Here is a 19,468-nt window from a genome sequence, read left to right on the forward strand (position 1 = left end):
GTATGTTTTTGGTTCATTTATATATGTAGGAAATATATTACATTTTGACTACCTTTAGAAGTATATAATCCACAAATATGGAGTAATAACATAAACTTAGCATAATACATGAATAATTAAATGATAAAACGGTTAATACTTCAGGAAAATTGTGATTATTTATAAGCAAAAGGATCACAATGTACATTTCAAGTAATTGAAAGTTAACTGTGCTTAGTATATATTACAAGAACTAAAATTAGAATTCACCAATAACTAAGGGACCAAAAGTGCTATTAACCTTTAAAAACCATTAATAAGAATAGTAATTTGATTAATTTATCCCTTATTAATTATTTAATCTTTGCTTACTTACATGCCTCTTAATTTTAGGACGATTAATACTACGGGTAAAGTTAAAAAAGTAAATTGTTTTTTTGATTTTTTAAAACAACAAATATTAAGGATAAATTATTTTTAATATACATGACAACCAAATAAGAGGGAAAGGAGTAGTACATTTTGGACTTATCAAGTAATAATCCCAATTTGAGGATAATTGAAAAAAAATGACTAATAGTAATAAAAGAAAACGACAGCATTTTTCGACAGGTAAATTCTAACATAGCTTAAGCTTAGGTAGGTGGTTAATCTGCCAATACCTCAAACTTCACCTAATCCTGCCAAAGACACATGTGAATTATGAACCCAATAATTGGATTACCAGTTTTTTTGTTGTTTTTTTTCCTCTGTGATCTTGACACATGAAAAATACACAATTAATGAAAAAGAAAAAAATAATTTAATATTTATGGACCCCAATTTGAATAAATATCACAGCAAAATCCAGCTTCATGGTAGTATGATCTTAGTCACTAAATAGCTTTTCTGTTTTGTTAAAATGTTCCTACCATGCCCTGCTCTTGTCGGGAGAAAATAATATAAAGACATGGGCAAACAAGAAAGAATAATAAGAAATTTTGTGATTTTCCCTTCAACGAGTTTTACGCGATGCAAACCCAAAGTAATTTCACATAGTAGCCTATTTACATATTGTCTTTTAAGGGAGGAAGTGTATACATACATGATTTTGGTGTTACCGTTTAATTTAAGTATATAATTTTTTGCATGCTTACACCCTTGGAATAACTTTAGACCAACAGTGTCTGAGATTTCATATTGTTGAAGTTAGGCTTTGTTAACATTAACTTCAAATATCACATGTGTGAAGTTGTTCCAAAGTGGATAGACATGTAAAAATTTCGGAAAAGGGTCAGATTTGCCTCTTTACTCTTTAAAAAGGTTATATTTGCTTCATTATACTTTTTGATATATTTATTCTTACCATCCAATTTTAAGCAATTATTTACCCTGAACCGTTAATTCTCCTTGTTCCCATCTTTATTATCTTAAGTGGTGCTTACCTGGATATCATTCTCTCTCAAATTTAAATCTGATTACAATTAAACCCGACCCACCAATAACCACGACCCACTTTACAAAATAAATCCATCCCAAAGTAACAGTGCCCGAATAGAGTACCCTGGGAAATTTTTACCCATTTGAGGCGAAATCACCCTTTAATAACTTTGGATCTGCAACCAGTATTTCCAAAATTAAGACAAACGCCTCGTCACTTCTTCTCGTCTTCCTCCTTTTTCTTCTTTAAAAGCTTTGCTCAGTGTTGGTTGATAAAATTTCACGACACTAATTGCAACCCGAGGTACTGATATATGTAATGATTTTTTTAGTTCTCAATTTTGCTGTCACGGCCCAAATTAAAATTTTGTGAAGGCACCCATTCTCACCTGGCAAGTGAACCGTCCACAACTTTAAGCCAATTTTAACACGTATAATATGCGCAAATAAATAAACTAAGTCATTTAAGAGTCATAAACTATATGTCATATTCATAATTATGCGGAAATAAATAAACTAAGTCATTTAAGAGTCATAAACTATATGTCATATTCATAATTATGCGGAATAAGTACAACCACTCAAAACCTGGTGTCACAAGTAAAAAAAACTACCAAGATAGCGAATACAAGTCTAGAATATCATCTGAATACACTGTCTAAATAGAAGAAAAGATAGAATAATGTAAAAGAGAGAGAGAATCGGGTGCCACACATCAGCTAGCAGCTCACCCCAAATCCTCCAAGACAGGCTCCTCAACGACTGGTGAAGCCTCGAACTACATTAATGCTAAGAAGACTCTGCACACACAAAAAAAAATGTGCAGCAAATGTGAGTGAGTACGAGAAATAAACATGTACTCAGCAGCATCGTCGACCGTGTACCCTAAACTAAAACGGTGTCGAGGGTTGGTCTTTCGAATGCTTACTTCCACACTTAATCACTATTAGTCCAACATGGCAATTGCAATAAGTATAAACTATCTACATATGAGAACCTTCAAAGTTCACAAGTATTCAAATAGTCACTTAAGCATGATAAGTACATTTCAATCAACAATTCAAGTAAGTTATCCAACAAGGAATCCATGAAATGATATGCTATGCAAATGCAATGCAATGCCTTTCTATCACCGGTGTACACACACTCCAATATTAGGAATACATGATCCATGAGGAGCTCGCGAGGTCCATACACCATCCGAATTCATTTCCTTTCGGGTTCTTTAGCCACTTTAGGCTTCCAATCACATTACTTAATTAGCCAATTCGGCTCACATTACACGTCCCTAGCCAATCAGGCTCATATCATCCGCATCACTCCGTCCGGAACCATTTCCCCTCAGGCCTCACATATTTATCCTCAAGTGCAATATACATGAGATACCATATGAAAACATGAATATGACATGCACAACAATAAGCAACATGGCTACATAACAAAAGGCTCAATCTTTAGCTTTTTCCATTTTAAATGAGTATTTAGGAGTGATGACAACAATTAATCACAGCAATAAATAAGGGATCCCATGTCCCATTCACGAATCACAAAATCAATCTATGCTATCAGCTAATGCCCGAAGCAAGGCATTCAGACCGAACTATACAACTCGAATATATACGTTACCCCTAACATGGCACCGGTACCCGATACAAGAGCTAGTCACCTTACAAGTATCGGGATCCCCTTAATTTCCCTATTACTCTCTATTACTAGTGAATTTTAACCAATCACGACGCTTTAAATAGAGTTAAGAAAGGTCTTAACTTGTGTGATTTGAAATTCGAAACTCAAGCGATCACCACACAGCCTTGCCCTTTCTTCAAAGCCTTCGAACGATCCCAAACTGTTCAAATGCATAATCTACGTAAGTATTTGAGTATGTAGGCACCCATATAGCTATTATAATAATTTGGGTCCAAGAAGTCACCCAAAAAGTCAATCCAAGCCCCGAAGGTCAAAACTGTAACTTTGTTGCAAAATTGGATTCAATATAGTCAAAATCGTACTCTACGAGGTTAAACAAGTCCAATGATACTCATGTTGCTATACACAAATTCGGAACCCAAAAGGTAATCTCGACCCCCCCCCCAAGGGCAAAGTCATAATTTTATTGCAAACTCGATTAATCCATAACCTGTAGGTTCAAAATCTAGAAAATCAACCAAAATCAACCATGAATCGACCTCCAATTCAATAGATTATCATTTCTCAACTTTGGGCTCAAAACCCCAATTTCTACAACCCAAACAAGGTTAAAAATGATAAACAGTGGAAATAATCATGGGGAAGCACAAAAATAAAGGTTAGATACTCACCCCCTCGTTGAGAAGAGAACAATGCCGCAAAAATCACCTCAAACAGAACTTTAGAACTCAAAATATGCTCAAAATACTAAATATTTTCGGATCTGTCCAATTGAAACACTGTCCATGCTTTTTTCCTTCATCGGGATCCCAACCTGCCATGTGTTGCAATCGCGATGGCCAATATTTTTTTGTTTAATTTCACCAGAAAACCAACAAAATGCTAATTCAAGGTAAAATGACCATATTTTCCTCATATGATGTCGAAATGCGACAATTCTTGTTGCTATTGTTCCAAAATCAGCAAACCGATCTAACGATTCAATCGTAACACAAATAAAAAGTAGTTTGCTGAATATGGTACCCTTTATGCTAAAAACGACATTGAAACAAAAAACAAACGCCATAACACCCAAACTCATCTGAAACTCATTGGAATCTAACCAAAATTTGTGGACAAGTCCAAAATAATCATACGAATCTGCTCGAAACATCCGAACGGGACTGTCTTGACCGTTGTCAAATCCAAATCATCTCAAAAGCTAGTTTCTCCACCAACTACTTAACTCAAACCCGAATCTATCGGTAACCGAACCAACGACTCGACTAAGTCATAAATCACATTCCGGACTTAATGGAATCGACAAAACTTCAAAAAAATACTTGTTACCTAGTGTTGACTATTCTCCATTTCTTAACTTAAGGATTTCAAAAATATTCGTTTCCTTACCCAAAATTCATCTGAAAACCTCGACAATCGCGTCACCCCTCATCGCAAGTCATAAACATCAATATGATGTTAATGGAACCAACAAATTGCCAGTCCTCTTTCCGTGGTCATCTTGTCACCATAAATAGGCATATTAAATACTAAAACCGACTTAATTGTAAAAAATCCACCAAACAAACTCTAAAATTAGCTCTATCAACTTCTACAGGTCATACATAATATTACAAATCTAACGAAATCTTCAGATCGCCAATTAGAGCTCGTTTTCCCAAAACAAATAACTAATCCAAATATTTAAATACCGAGATTTCCAAAAGGAAACCTTCTCCCAAAGGGAACCAAATGATATCTAATTGACTTCAAATTTTTCAGGCAAGTCAAAATAACTATTATGGAGCTTCTGAAATAGGCGAAATGCAAATAGAACATCGGTTCTTAAAGCAACCAACCGGTTCGTTACATTTTCAGTTATTGCATTGCAAATTCTCATAATTTTTTACTCTTTAATTTGTGCTAATTTCAAATTGAAAAAGGAATCAATTAAAGTGAGGTATCATGGATAAAATAGATTAAGTGAGTGAAATAAACTTGATCAATAAATTAATCTCGAGTTGAAAATTAATAAATTAAAGTGAGGTACCATGGATGAAATGCATAATTGAGTGAAATGAATTGAAGGTACCATGAGGGAAATGAATTCAAGGTACCACAAAGAAATAAAGCTGAGGTAGCATGACTGAAATGAAATGAAAAAATTGTTAAAGTTTACACATATATGCCAAGCCAAACTTTGAAAAAAATGACTGATAGAAGCAATATGCTGTTAGGTGTTGGCAAGCTTATTTTGAGAATCCAGACCGATCATTTCAACTCTAGCTAGGACCAAAATAACAGTCGTCAAATCGGCTATTGCCTCATAAATCCAAATTAATTGGGCCTTAAAGGCGGATATCAGACATCAAATGTGAATCCAAAACATAAAAAGAAAAAAAATAAAGTGCAACAGCCAATCCTTTAAGTCGATTTATAGATCCATATCAATTGAAAAATTAATAAAAATACCATGTACTTATATTTAAATAAGCACAACATTTAACATGAATATAATTTTCTTCTTGACCCCATTAATATTATGGTTGATTGGAGATTATCGGTCTTTCTTTTTTCCTTCATTCCTAAAGTTTTAATTACATGGGACCCATGATCAAATGGTTGTGATTGATTGGGAATGAGCATATTTTGTATGGTATATAGAATTATAACCAAATATTTAAAACTATGAAAGTACCAAATGTATTCCATATCCTCTATGTTACATTCTTTTCAAACTGTACCCCATTTAACTGGATGCACGTGGCTAAATCTTCACTCTCGATATTAAACAACTGGTTGCAACTTGCAAGTAATTTTCTTTCTTTTTTCTTTCCCTTTTGGTGATTTAAAAAGTAGAAGGGAATTCTTGAGAAAAATACAAGGATAAAGAAAAGTTATTATCATTATTATTATTATTATTTTAAATGATAATCATATCATTATATTAAATAATTACTAATATTAATACGAATTATCTGATTGATGCATTAGTAACGAATAGGAGTACTATTGTAATAAGTTTAAATCATATAAACCGTTATCAGCATAACAAATTTTCACAATCAGGTCATTCATTTTTGTTTGTATTATAGCAGGTAACATATTTATTTTCAAAGTTGTAAATTTCACAATTTAAGAAAGTTTACATTTACATATTTTTTATGACCTGACAAGAAGAAAATTCTTAACAAATCTTTACGTGAACGATCTATATATATAAATTAAACTCTTTTCCCTAACATTTCAAGGATTAATTTTACAGATGATGATCGAGCGTATAGTATTATAGCAGATAAGTCATTAAAATAATTTTTAAGCATAAATCACTCAACTTCCACTATTTTTCATAAAAAGTCATTTTGTAACTTTTGTTTGATGTTTAACCGAGGCAGATTCAAAATCTAGAATGAGCTGATTCAGGACGAGTTTGAGCTTATTATATATATATATATATATATATATATATATATAATACACACGTTAAACACGTAGAGCTTATCATAGATGTCTCGTTTACGTGAATATCATTCCATATCGGTGTATGTCACTACAACAAATATGTTATTTAGCTACGAAAATAATAGCTACGGTGCAAAATTCGTCACTAATTATTCACTTTTCGAGACAAAAATTACATTTCGTCCTTAAATACATGAGACACATATTTTTAGTGACGAAACACAAAATTTCGTAGCAAAGTTTTGTCCCCTAAAGTTTCCCTCCAAAAAAATAAGTTGGCGCCATTTATTGAGTGCCATTAGCCACGAATTTAAAGTTATTAGTGACACATTATTTTGTCATTAATGATGTACCCAATTTGTGACAGACTGATTTTCGTCCTAAAATTAGTTAAATTTTGGAGACAAAAAACTTTTGTCCCAAAAACTGTGTTGATACATTAGCGACAAATTAGAATTTGTAGTTAATCATTGTAAGTTTTAGCTACAAAATTTTACGTTTAATTGTGACCTTAGTTTTTGTCACTAATAACATAAACAATTAGTGACAGGCAACTTATTGTCTCTAATCAACATACGACTTAGTGACAACAAATTTTTGTCACAAAATATGTAATGTTTTAAATAGCGACGATTTAAAAGTTGTAGTTGAATGATTTAATTATTGGCGATGAAAAAAGTTTGTAGCTAAAATCAATCATCTTTGTTTATGATTGTTTATGGTGACAAATGTAAATAAAACAATATGAAGCATAGAGAGAGCAAAATAACCATATCTGTAGCATTAAATGCTCCAGCCAAACACCACCTATGGACTTGTGTCATTTAGTGTGGGCATTGGAGAGGGTGTCACTAAATTTTTTAAAAATAAATTAAAACAATTTTATAAAAGATGACACAAAGATGTTTGCAACTTCTAGACCTAGTTTTGTTAATCTCCAGTAAAAGCATTAAAAGAGCTAGAGAGGTTACTTCCCAATATACTTTCAAATCAATGAATAAATAAATAAGAAGAGTACTTCAGAAATCAATTCAAACCCTTTGATCTAGCCTTGGTTTGTGAAAATATTAACACCAGTTGAGGGTTGGGGTGTCTATTGGTGGGAGGAATGTGATTCTTCTACGACCCTTAATCAGAGGTCTCTGATAATGACGAAGGCAAGAAATTTGCATAGAAATTCAACATCTTCTATATATAGATATAAGAAAATTAACGTTATATATACAACATAATGAACCCCCGTTCACCCCTTTAGCTCCGTTCTTGCTCTCAAATTCGAGTTCTGAGAATGCGCTTTCAATTTTAGTAGTCCCTCCGCGACACAAATTCATATAAGTTAGACGAGTGAATATCAAATACCGTATAATTCACTACAAAAAATTGAAATTAGCTACGAATTTTGTCGCTGATTTATCGTTAAATAGAGCGAAGATTTTCTTTTTATAATATATAGATGAATTTCTTTTGTTATTCTGTCGTTGATTCATCGCTAAATAGAAATAGTGACGGATTTTACTGTTAACTGTAGAATTTTATCTGTTACTAATTGCTTCATTTTTTTCTCTAGTGATTATATAAAAAAAAGTTGGGGCAGGTAGTGGGACGGGAGGGGGTTGGGGCAATGGATATTATTCATATTTTTGATCGTCCATATATATGGAGCACCGAGCATGTGAAGGAAGACATAATAAAATCCAAGATGCCAGACAAAGTTGTTGAAAGATTAGAAGGGAATATTTGGGAGTATGAAAGGGAATTAGAAGGTAATGTGTGTGTTTTTAGTTAGGTTTATGCACATGTAGCCCATTTATGCCTACTACCAAACAAACACCCCTTTTTTCTGGCTCTCTCTCAAGTCAATGCCTCATTTGTACTTTTATGCTCATACATATGTATTCGTGTACATATATTATAAGTATTTCACTTATATATATATAATATATACTTAGTGTAATTTTTTTCCCACACCATTAATGTATTTCTTTCAGTATAGTACCTAATTAATTAGACTTGCTATAACAATTACCTGTTATTGTGTTGCAAGTTAATTTAATCTGATGGTGTAAACCAATTTTGACATCGTCAGTGTAGGATAGATTTAGAGGGTTGGTATGGATTCCCGTGAATTCAGTTAACTTTTTCTAGACCAATAGAAATTTACTAAATATAATGTTTGATTGTGAATTCAGTGATCAACAATATAGTATCAACTGGAGGTCATTGCTGAAATCCATAAGCTTCAAGTCTTGCATCTCCATCTGCATCATTGTACAGAAGTTACACATTTTTTTTACAAGTGTATACTACAAAAAATAGTATTCTAGAAGTTGTAGATTAAATTATTATCTTGAATACGTTTAATCTACATGCTAGTATAAAAATGGTATTCTAATTAATGTACTGACCAGAAAAAAAAAGTTCTTGTGTTTTTTTTTTTTTTTTAATTTGTTTTCCAACGGTGTTCGTTATTTATATTGGTGCTCCGATTAATTTGGATTCAAACAGCGCAAGGCCCATTTAAAGAAAAAACGCTCCCTAACATGACCTTTTCCGTACTAGACTCGAGACCTCTAATAGACGGGTCGTTTGCACTTTTGTCCCAATTTTGTGCTGCTCTTTAGTTTTTGCCCTTCAAATGGGCTGGTTTGGAATTTTTTGCCCTTCAAAATCGAATTTCTGCCTATAGGAGCATAAATTACGCATCATAATATCTACAAGTTATGTCAGTGCCTTTAAAGAACTTATGCCTATATATATAGACATAATAAGTTCGATTTTGAAGGGTAAAAATTAAAGACCAGTCCATTTGAAGGGTAAACCGTGCAATTACTTGCTAATAAAAAGCGAAAAAACCCTATCTATCCCGCCATAACTTTTGATTGTCATCTGAAAAAAAAAAAGTTAGAATACAATAAAGTGATACATAAGAAGGAAAAAAAGAAGAAGATATACTACTTAAGAGTGTAATCTGAGAGAGAGAGAATGAGAACAGAAAAGACAAGAAGTAGAAGCGGAGAGAGTGGGGGGAAAAGAATCACAGCGGATTTTAAACCAGTTATCAAAAAGTTATTATTTATCTTTTTTTGGGTTCTAAAAATAATTTATCTAAATGTTAATCTGTCATATTTCTTTGTGTATTTAAGTTTTGTATGCTAACAATATAACAAACTTTTATAGTGCAAATTTAACTGGTTATATCATCAAGTTTTCACTATCTATTTGTAACACTTATTGTTGTATTCATTGTTACTTCGTACTTGATGGCTTGAAAAAATTATACGTTGTCCGTGACTCAGTGTACAAAATCTAAACTTAGGATAGATAATACTCTCTCATACAATTGAAATGTCTAACTTTCCATTTTTGTCTGTTTCAAAAATAAAAACCGCTTTCTATATTTGGTAACTCTCTCATTTCAACTATTTATATGACTTATTTAAGACAATATTTAGCGACTTGACACATTACACATATTTTTAATTTAAAACCATATGACTCAAAAGTCTCCTTTTAGTTTTCAACTCTATATCTAATTAAACTAAAACACATAAACTAAAATGGAGGGAGTAAGTCTTTAGAATGTGATATATTATGAGATTTACACTTATTTTTGATCATTTCTTTTTGTCTTTATATACTATTTTCTTCAATTTTGATTTTTTATTTAATTTTTTTTTTGTTTGTATTTCTTAAATTTATGTACTTTTGTTTTTTCTTTTGACTAGAGAAAGAGAGAGAAAATTAAGAAAATAGCCTCTCCTTGTTCTAGTGTCATTTTCCAAGATATACTCTCGAGGAATTTAATACTATAGTCCCAAATCCCCCTTCTTTCTCTTCTTCTTTTTCTTTCCATTCCATCCATTGCCTTTCTGGAATTTTTTTCTTTTCTTTTCTTTCCTCTCATTTTGTTTTAATATAATATTCCCTTCTATTAATTTACTTCCATTCTTTTCACATCACTTCACTTCTTCTCCTTCTTCATCCTAACATATGCACTATTAAAAGAAGATAAAAGAACTTCTTTTTCCTCACTTTTTTTTCTTTCCTCCCAAAATCAAACTTGAAGTTTGCCCATCTTTTTCTTTTTTTGCCTTTTTCTACATCTCTTTGTGATGTGTCTTGTATGTGTTTTTGTGCAACTTTTTGCTCTATTCTCCAGGCATATTATCATAAATTTGGTGTTTTGGGGCTAAAGCTAAAGCTACAGAAGAAAAAAAAAAGGCACTATTAGATAAATTAAAGAAAACATTCTTGAAATCTTGTGTTATTGTTAGAGATTTTCTTTAAAATACATAAAGATGTCCTTACAAGGGGTTTTCAGAGAAACCCCATCAACCAATTCTCCAAAGCCAATCCCTGATCTTTCTCTCAACATTAGTCCTCCAAATAGTTCCTCTAGTTTCGACCTGTCAGGTCGATGTGTCACTGAAGTGGGTGAAAATCATGGAAGACCAGAGTTAAGTAAGACAAGAAATTGTCTTACTGAGCTCTCATTAGCTCACCCCACTGCTACGACCACCACCGCCGCCGCCGTTGGCGATGAAACAATTACAAGAAGGGGTTTTTTAGACCACCTACCAAGAAACCCTTATTACAACAACAACCATCAGCACCACCACCATCATAGCCAAAATTATAGCCATGTGATGCAACCAATGAGCCAAATAAATCATGGGGTTTCATCTTTAGATGTATCCGACGGTTTACGCCCTATCAAGGGCATCCCGGTGTACAATCACAACCGTTCATTCCCTTTCTTGGCTACTAATTTGGACAAGGAGAAAGATCCAAAGATGTGCTTTTACCCATCATCATCATCTTCTTCTTCTTCACCTTATTTCAATACCAGGTTTAATGGGATGTCATCATCTTCTTATCAAGTGCCACATCATCTACAGTATCATCATCATCATCATAGTCAATATGGTCATGTAGGATTAGGGCATTCTCATCATGAAAATATTGCAAATACTCATAGTTTGATGAGGTCAAGATTTTTACCAAAACTTCCAGCTAAAAGAAGTATGAGAGCACCAAGAATGAGATGGACTAGTACACTTCATGCTAGATTTGTTCATGCTGTGGAGCTTCTTGGTGGACATGAAAGTATGGTTTAATTTGTTTATAACTAAGCTTAAGTTATTGTCTTCTTGAGAAAACAAAATGTTTTATGTTATCGGGGTCGGATCCAAAATTTAATCTTGACGGATTCAACATTTTGATATTCTTACCCTGAACTCATCACATACCGGTTCGAAACTAATATTTATTGAAATTTTAGTGATTGTTTAATCTATACATCCATTTTCCAGTTGAACTCATAAAAAGAGGAGGCTGGATTTGCCTCTGTATTTCAGTTTTAATTGTTAGCGGTTTGAGTTAATCATGAGACTCGTCGCAACATGTATATTTATCGTCTGTTTTAAAATACTGAGTTCAGTTGAATCTGTATGCTATCATTTCAATTTTTTGTGATTTGGGGTTTGTCATAACATTATATTTGAGGATAAAAAAAGTCTAATCTTGGATATTTCTTTTTGGTTCTTTATTTTTTTAGGGGCAACACCAAAATCAGTCTTGGAGCTAATGGATGTGAAAGATCTTACTCTTGCTCATGTCAAAAGCCATTTACAGGTACTTAGCAATGAAAAATAATAATCTATACTTAGAATATTTAGACAACAAAAAGAATTATAATTACCTTTTTTTTTCAAATCTTTTTTTCTTTTCTTTTTCTCTGTCAAAGGTCCCTAGCTCAGGATGAATTCCTCCGGCACAGTAGCCGATAAAAATGCAGTGAATTACTGAGTGAATGAATTAAAGAAACAAGTCTGATCTTTCTGATACTATCAGACATAAAAATAAAATTTTAAAAATTAAAAACAAAGAGAGAGAAAAATATACTTGGGTAAAAATCATAGGAGGGTTGAGGGTACTGTGGTTTCTGTAACAGACAAAAGTAAGTCATCATTATTCAATAATACAAAAATGCCTCGTGATTAATGAAACAATTCCAAGAAAGAAGCATTTGACTCTGGGAAAGAAAATTTCCATGCACACTACAACTATTTTTTTGTTTGTTTGTTTTTTTTCGACATTATTTCACTAGAGTGGAGTAAAAATGTAAAGGGTACTTAATTTTTTTTTTGGAATTCTTGAAATATGGTTGTGTTAATATTTGTAAAAAAAAATTATTCCTTTCCCAATGCAGATGTATCGCACTGTTAAAACCACTGACAAACCTGCAGTTTCCTCTGGTAAGTTGTCTTTGCTTTTAAGTCTTCTGCTTTTCTTCCTTTTCTTTAATTCACAATAATCAGTTTAATTAAGCACATTTGCATTGCACCCTATAACGTCAATAACAATGTGTGATTTTCTTCAATTTCGTCTACATGCAGTATATGTATATATTTGCGTTTAACTTATATACCAGGAACAACTTCTAAGACGATATGCATAAAGGCATGTTGGTTTCATAAATATTCATATAGAGATCGGATTTAAACGAATAGGTACATCATATGAGTACATTCTATCCATATGAGATTTTTCTTCCAGAAAAGAAAAGAGAGGCAAGAAAAAGCATTTGATTAATAGAGGTTTTCAAAATCAGTTCTAAAAACGGTTACTTATAGTTATCTTTTATATGACCTGATAGTATTAAAATCCTTTTCAATGCGAGTGCATACAAAAGTTAAAGCTATTAATTTACAAGTTCTTTAAATTCTGTTTCTTTTTTTTTTCTTTTTTCTTGAAGGGCAATCAGATGGATCAGGTGAAGATGATCTCACAACAATGGGGAGCACCGGTGGCGGTGACCGGGTGGGTCTATGCCGGTTTTTGGATCAGAGAGGAGGATCCGATGGATCTTTACAACCCGAATCCGATTACCCTTCTACTGCAACTCCTACTCTTTGGAGTAACTCTTCAAGGTACCTTCATATAAATAAAGCTTTAGTATTTAGATGCTAATGTTATGTTTATGAGTTTAACTTCATAGACGATAGTGTAAAAGAATTTTATACTATAATGTCGCTTAAAAAATAATTATAGATATATTGTCGGATTCAAAATATTTAAGTCATGGATGCTCGGCTGCTATAATCTTGAGATCGGGTGGTCAGTCTATCTATTACTTCATCCGTTTCAATTTATTTGTCCGACTTTTCTTTTTAGTCTGTTTAATTTTTCACGTGATATATTTAAGATCATAAAACTAACGGGCAATTTAGTACATTCTAGATATCTTTACTTTAAGATCACATGATTTAAAAATATTTTTTTTCTTAAACTTTGTGGCAAGTCAAAACCAGAAAAACAGATTGAAACGGAGAGAGTATTTCTTTATTTTACTAAGATTGCAATATAAATAGATACGTATATGTTTGGGTTAACAACAATGAGTGCTTGAATACCCAGCCAGTAGGTACAAATACAATCTAGGTCCATCGTTGACAAAGAGTGAGTTAAATCATCAAAGCGTTAAAAAACACTAATTGTCAAAGAGTGTAGTGGAACGGTAAGCAATGAGTTAAAAAACACTAATCATCAATGAGTGTAGCGGAATGGTAAACATTCCTTCCTTCTTAATTAGAGATCTCGAGTTTCAAGCCTCAAAAATAAAGTTCCTAAGGAACGCTGGAATCCGCCGTAGTAAGTTTTCTCTTGTGCGATTCTACATGAATGGGACAAGGGAGCTTCTTCAAGGTGAGCTTTCCATGACACGAATCAAGATTAATCAGTCCAGTGAAATTTGGACACTAGATCTTTACTATCACAAAACCTGAATTTTCGATGGATATTCCATCGAAGTTGGCTGGTTAATAAGGGATTTCTAACGAAAAAAATTCGCTTTCGTTTAGTTGTGGTTAAATTCCAAAAAGTTAAAATGCATTGATAGTGTAAAAATCTTTATTAGTATATTAGCATATTTGAGTTATCAATTCAAATCCATGTTTCATATGTAGGGTAGGACTTTTGAAGTAATGATGGAGTAATGAGTTCATTGATAAAGGGAGAGATACTATATGTTTTCTTTTCCTTTTGCATGAATCTTGCAAATGCAAACCCACGTCCATTATTTTTCTAAAGAATAAAAGACTTCTTGTGGCAGCTTTTGCTTTTGTTCTGTTTCATGTTTCTCCTTTCTACTTTCAACTCCTTTATTCCAATTTTAATTACATCTTGTAACAATATTCTACCCTCTATTCCTTTTTTAATGCATCCTTTTTCTAAAGATTTTAACTTATAGTATTATTTTTTTAAAACTTATATACACTAATATTATAACATATACTATCAGGGCACTCAAGGATTTCCAAGCAACATTAAAACTTTTTTACATTTTTGGCGCTCATAAGTTAAACTCTATTTTTAATGGGTAATAACATGTTTTGTCTCTCAACTATTAGTAAAATTTTAATTTTAGTACTCGTGATATATGACTAAGCACATTTAATGTTCAATTAATTGAAACATGTAGTTTTATTTTCTTTAACTGTGATATTAACAAATTACCATAAATATCAAATGTTTCACCACTTAATTACATGTGTGTTATGCTAAACTTGTATCATTACTTCATATTTGACGCTAATATAATTCTAAATATAGTTCAAATATAACATATCTCTCATACATAAAACAACCAAGAACACACATTTAATTAATTCAAAATTAAATATATCTAATCAAATATTATGAGGATTAAAATTAGAATTTACATTAACCGAAGAACAAAAAATGCTATTATCCCTTTTTAAATTAAAGAAACAAAAAGAGAGGGAACAGTACTCAAATGTTAATTTAATTAGGATTCTGATAAGAAAGCAAATATTACTGCTGCACTTTATTTCTTTTCTTTTCTTTATTCTTTCCTTTTGTGGATTTTTAGAATTGTTTTATTAAAGAGAAGTAATAAACTTTTCTTTTCTTTTCTTCTTTGCTTTGTTCAATTCTCTTCACGAGGAGAGATTTTGTCAAATAAGTCCAAAAAAAAGACCAGTATCTTGACTTAAGTGCTCTGCTTTTCTCAAAGTAATATTTATTTAAGTTTGTGGACGTGTGTTTTGTCTTTTTGTATTTGTTTATTTCTTCATCTTAAATTAGAAATAAACAATCAGATCTTGTTATGATCCAGTTACTATGTACGTATTAGGATAGTCAGCTTCTATAAATTGTTTTTTTCTTAATTAAATTCTTAATTCCTATTTTCTAAATATTTAATTAACTTAAGGGTATATAAAATCCGGACATAATGAACATAGGATACCGAATCTGCAGGTTTTGAAAAAGAGGATTTTGTACATTTTTATACTCGAGTAGTTAGAAGAAGGGACTTTTATTTGTCCTATTGTTACGTTGAGAAGTTTTACTTTGACCAGACCACAATTATTTTATAACAAGTAAGTTGAATTAATTGACAACACTGTCAAAATCAAATGCTGTGATCAACGTAGGATTAAAGGTTACATAAAATAAAAATAATGTAGCTAACAATGTTTATTATTTATGTTTTGTTAAGAGGAATTAGTAACATAAGTATTACTTCATTCATGGAGGCGGATCTAGCGGGTGAATTTTATGGGATCAGATTCAAAATTCTATCACAATTCATTTGATTTACTGATTTCGAAATCTTTTATTTATACTTATTTGGTGGATTTTTTTTTTTTACATATATATAACGTATGAGTCAAAATTACTGGGTTCGGATTAACCTATAACTTGTACAGTAAATCCACCCCTATTCCAAATATTCTTCGTACTGAAATTTATCTGATAATATCCTATCAAAAGAAGTTCCTAATTAATTTATCCGTCTCAAAAGAAAGTAATACACAAAGTGATTAAAAAATTCCTGCTTTAGCTAACATATCAAACGACTTGATTTTGTTCCCGAAAGCTATGTTGGACCTCGGGTTCCCAATTTGAGCTGCAACTAATGACATGCAATCAGAAATAATGGGATGATACATTTTATTCAACACTCTATTAGAGTTAGACTAATATATGTTTTTCTGTTTCCCGATGTTGGAGTCCCATATTATGTTATTCACGCTCTATTTGTCCAAGCTTGGACGTGCGGGGAAGTGTCCCACACTAATTGAAAAATAAGTTGGTTTCTCCGCATGAGGTCATTGAACAATTCTTACCGTATGAGTTAGCTTTTAGGTCGAGTTATACTTATAGCTAAGGTCCATTTTCTTAACAAATACTCTATAGGAATGAATCATATGAGATGAAAGCATTTAGCCGAAGAGATTATAGTATAAGATGGTTCTCAAATAATTTGCAGCATAACTTCATGATACTTCACATTGTTAAGTAGATTTTATATTGATTCTTCGAATATTCATTATAACTTAAGTATATATACATTAATTTTCTGCTCATTTTAATTGTTAATTCAGTCACCATATACTGAAAAAACACAATTGTTTTACTTGACAATTTGCAGCAGTAGAGAAGGATGGTTGCAAGCTAACTCCAATGACGCAAATGACCTCATATCACATTGTTTTCCATCTCAACAAAGATCAGGTCATCACATAGAGGTATAACTCCCTCAGACTTCTGTAACATGAAATTGTCTAACGAGCTTCAGCATCTCATCTAAAAGTTTAAATGACTAGAGACAGAACATACTTTTATTTACTATGTGTGGGCCCGGTTCTTTTTTTTTTAATAGACCAACCACGTGGAAAAATTATTTTGATAATGGGTGGGGATGAGACTCATACGCAGGATTTCTCCCTGTTCTCATACCATGTTAAATTATGCGACCATCTCATCTAAAAGCTTAAGCTGTTAGATAGAGCTCACTTTTATTTAATCAGTTATATCTTCAACACGCCCCTCACTTGTGGGCCTGATTCTTTTTCATTGACCAAACATATGGAATTTTGTTTGATAATGAGCGGCGGTTAAGGATTGGAACTTAGGATCTTTGTCGGCTTCTGATACCATGTTGAACTGTGCGACCATCATATTTAAAAATATCAAATTGTTAGATATTAACAAAAACTTTTATTTACTTAACTACATATGCAACATCTATCTTACATTCTGGCTTCCTATTTCCCATATCAATTCAAGAAAACCATCATTGCAGGAATGTAATTCTTCAAGGCCAAAAAGCTACAAAATTGGTTCCAATTTGGATCATCAGAAAAATCCAAGCTTGGAGTTTACATTAGGAAGACCAGATTGGATTGAAAAGGATCATGAATGAAGAAGTCCATCAGAAAACATTTTGGATCTTGGTTTAATTTAATTAGCTGATTATTTTTCTATGTATTTTCTTTTCTATAATTTTTGAATGGAAGAAAAGGCATGAATATGAAATTATTAAGAGGTATATATAAAAAAAAAAAAAAAAAAAAAAAAAGACAGTAAAAAAATGGAGATCGATTGGTCTAAGGTAGTTTAGCAAATTAAGTTCCCAATTAAGCAGCTGATATAAAGAGATGGACGTACGTGGATTTTTCTTTAGGTCTTCCGTGCATATTATAACCTAAGTGGCTAACGTATGGTTTTTTTATACTTTTTTTTTTTTTTTTGGTTTTTTGATATCTTTGGTTGGTTGGATATTCTAGCCGTTGGCTCAGAGTCTCTAATGTAAAAGTTTGATTAATTAACCTCAATCGTACGTGGTCATATTGAAAAAATAGAAAGAGTTGATATTCAGTAGTGTATTCTTTTTATTAGTGTATTTTTATCTATCTTATTGTAACATGTCATTGACTGTTTATAGGTTATCTATTTATGCTTATTATAGGAAGTTACACTGTAATTAATTGGCTTTTGAATAATTTGATCGTGTAAAAGTTTCTTTAAACTGTTTGTGGGTGCCGTGTGGTGAAGTTATGCATAGACTTCAATCCAATTTGAGAAAAAGGTCAAATTTAGTATTGTACAATTGAAAAATTGAGCAACTTTTGCTCTTCATTAAACTTGGGTAATATTAACTCCACATTAGGAAAAGAAATTCATTTTATTTTTGTCATTAGACCCCTAAGGGAAAAGGAGAACTTCTACTTAGTGTAATTTTAAATTATAATCAGGTGTAATTTTATATTTTTTTCCCGTGGACACGTGCAGTTCACTCATTTCATGCCGGAGCACCTTTAATTAATGACATGACAAATACCAGAGGATTTAAAACACTAATATTAATGGCTCAAAAGTGTAATGAAGGGCAAATTCAAGTAATTTAGATCTTTTCCCTAACATCGATTAAATTAAAGAAAATTAAAGCGCCAACATAGAATTTTACCTAAATCAGTCACTAGAAAGGTAATCTTCGGGTTTGAGCCCTGAATATGAAAATATACTTAGTAGGGAGCGCTTTCCCGGAATAGGCCTTACGCGGCGACTCCGGATAATCGGACTCCAATGCTAGTACCGGACACTAGATGGGAAATCAAATTATTTTTTAAAAAACTCAAGGATTTTTTTTTCATATTATACCCATATTTAATACTCAACCCAATTATTTTATTTTACCCATGCTTAATTCTTTCTTTCTTTCTTTTCCGTTTGAACAATCTCAGGACCACATTGAAATTGGAAGAACTCTTTTTTCAAGAAATTTTGTTATTTTTGGACAAGATAAATGCCTTTTGATGTACGATTATTAACTTTCTGAACCTGAAACGAACTGGATACACAATTTTGGTCTACTTACAGGGTAAAAATTGCAATTTTTAGAGTTTTCCTACATACTTTTTGACCATTTTGGTCAAATAGGACCACATCTTGACTCCTAACGAAAATGTCAAACATTTATCCGTATAATACTGTAATCATATCCCTTTCTGACCTGCTCTATACAAGATTTCAATTTTGTTATTATTTAAAGAAGCGCAAAAAAGATTTTTAATAGCAAAAAGATAAATATCAGCTGAAATTACACATATTCCGTTTTCAAATTATTTACAACACTAAGCATTTTTAGTAATTTGAAGACATTGTGTTCCCT

At 32.0% G+C, this 19,468-nt stretch overlaps 1 protein-coding gene across 1 annotated transcript; it reads left to right on the forward strand.

Moving 5' to 3' along the window:
• Window positions 1–10,289: 10,289 nt before the first annotated feature.
• Window positions 10,290–18,212, forward strand: LOC132615030 (transcription repressor KAN1-like). Its single transcript, XM_060329582.1, has 6 exons — window positions 10,290–11,592; window positions 12,044–12,120; window positions 12,698–12,743; window positions 13,244–13,418; window positions 16,946–17,042; window positions 17,600–18,212. The coding sequence occupies exons 1-6, from the start codon at window positions 10,785–10,787 to the stop codon at window positions 17,717–17,719; spliced, it is 1,323 nt and encodes a 440-aa protein (XP_060185565.1). The 5' UTR covers window positions 10,290–10,784; the 3' UTR covers window positions 17,720–18,212.
• The last annotated feature ends 1,256 nt before the right edge of the window (window positions 18,213–19,468 follow it).

This window comes from Lycium barbarum, chromosome 10 (genome assembly GCF_019175385.1).
Source record: "Lycium barbarum isolate Lr01 chromosome 10, ASM1917538v2, whole genome shotgun sequence".
Taxonomy (NCBI): Eukaryota; Viridiplantae; Streptophyta; class Magnoliopsida; order Solanales; family Solanaceae; genus Lycium; species Lycium barbarum.

What these genes read in the sequence shown, in the direction of transcription:
- LOC132615030 (XM_060329582.1), top strand. Translation starts at nt 10,785, where the DNA reads ATGTCCTTACAAGGGGTTTTCAGAGAAACCCCATCAACCAATTCTCCA. An exon ending in ATGTCAAAAGCCATTTACAG is followed by an intron (nt 12,121 to 12,697) that starts GTACTTAGCAAT and finishes TTCCCAATGCAG; the next exon opens with ATGTATCGCACTGTTAAAAC. An exon ending in CTTTGGAGTAACTCTTCAAG is followed by an intron (nt 13,419 to 16,945) that starts GTACCTTCATAT and finishes GACAATTTGCAG; the next exon opens with CAGTAGAGAAGGATGGTTGC.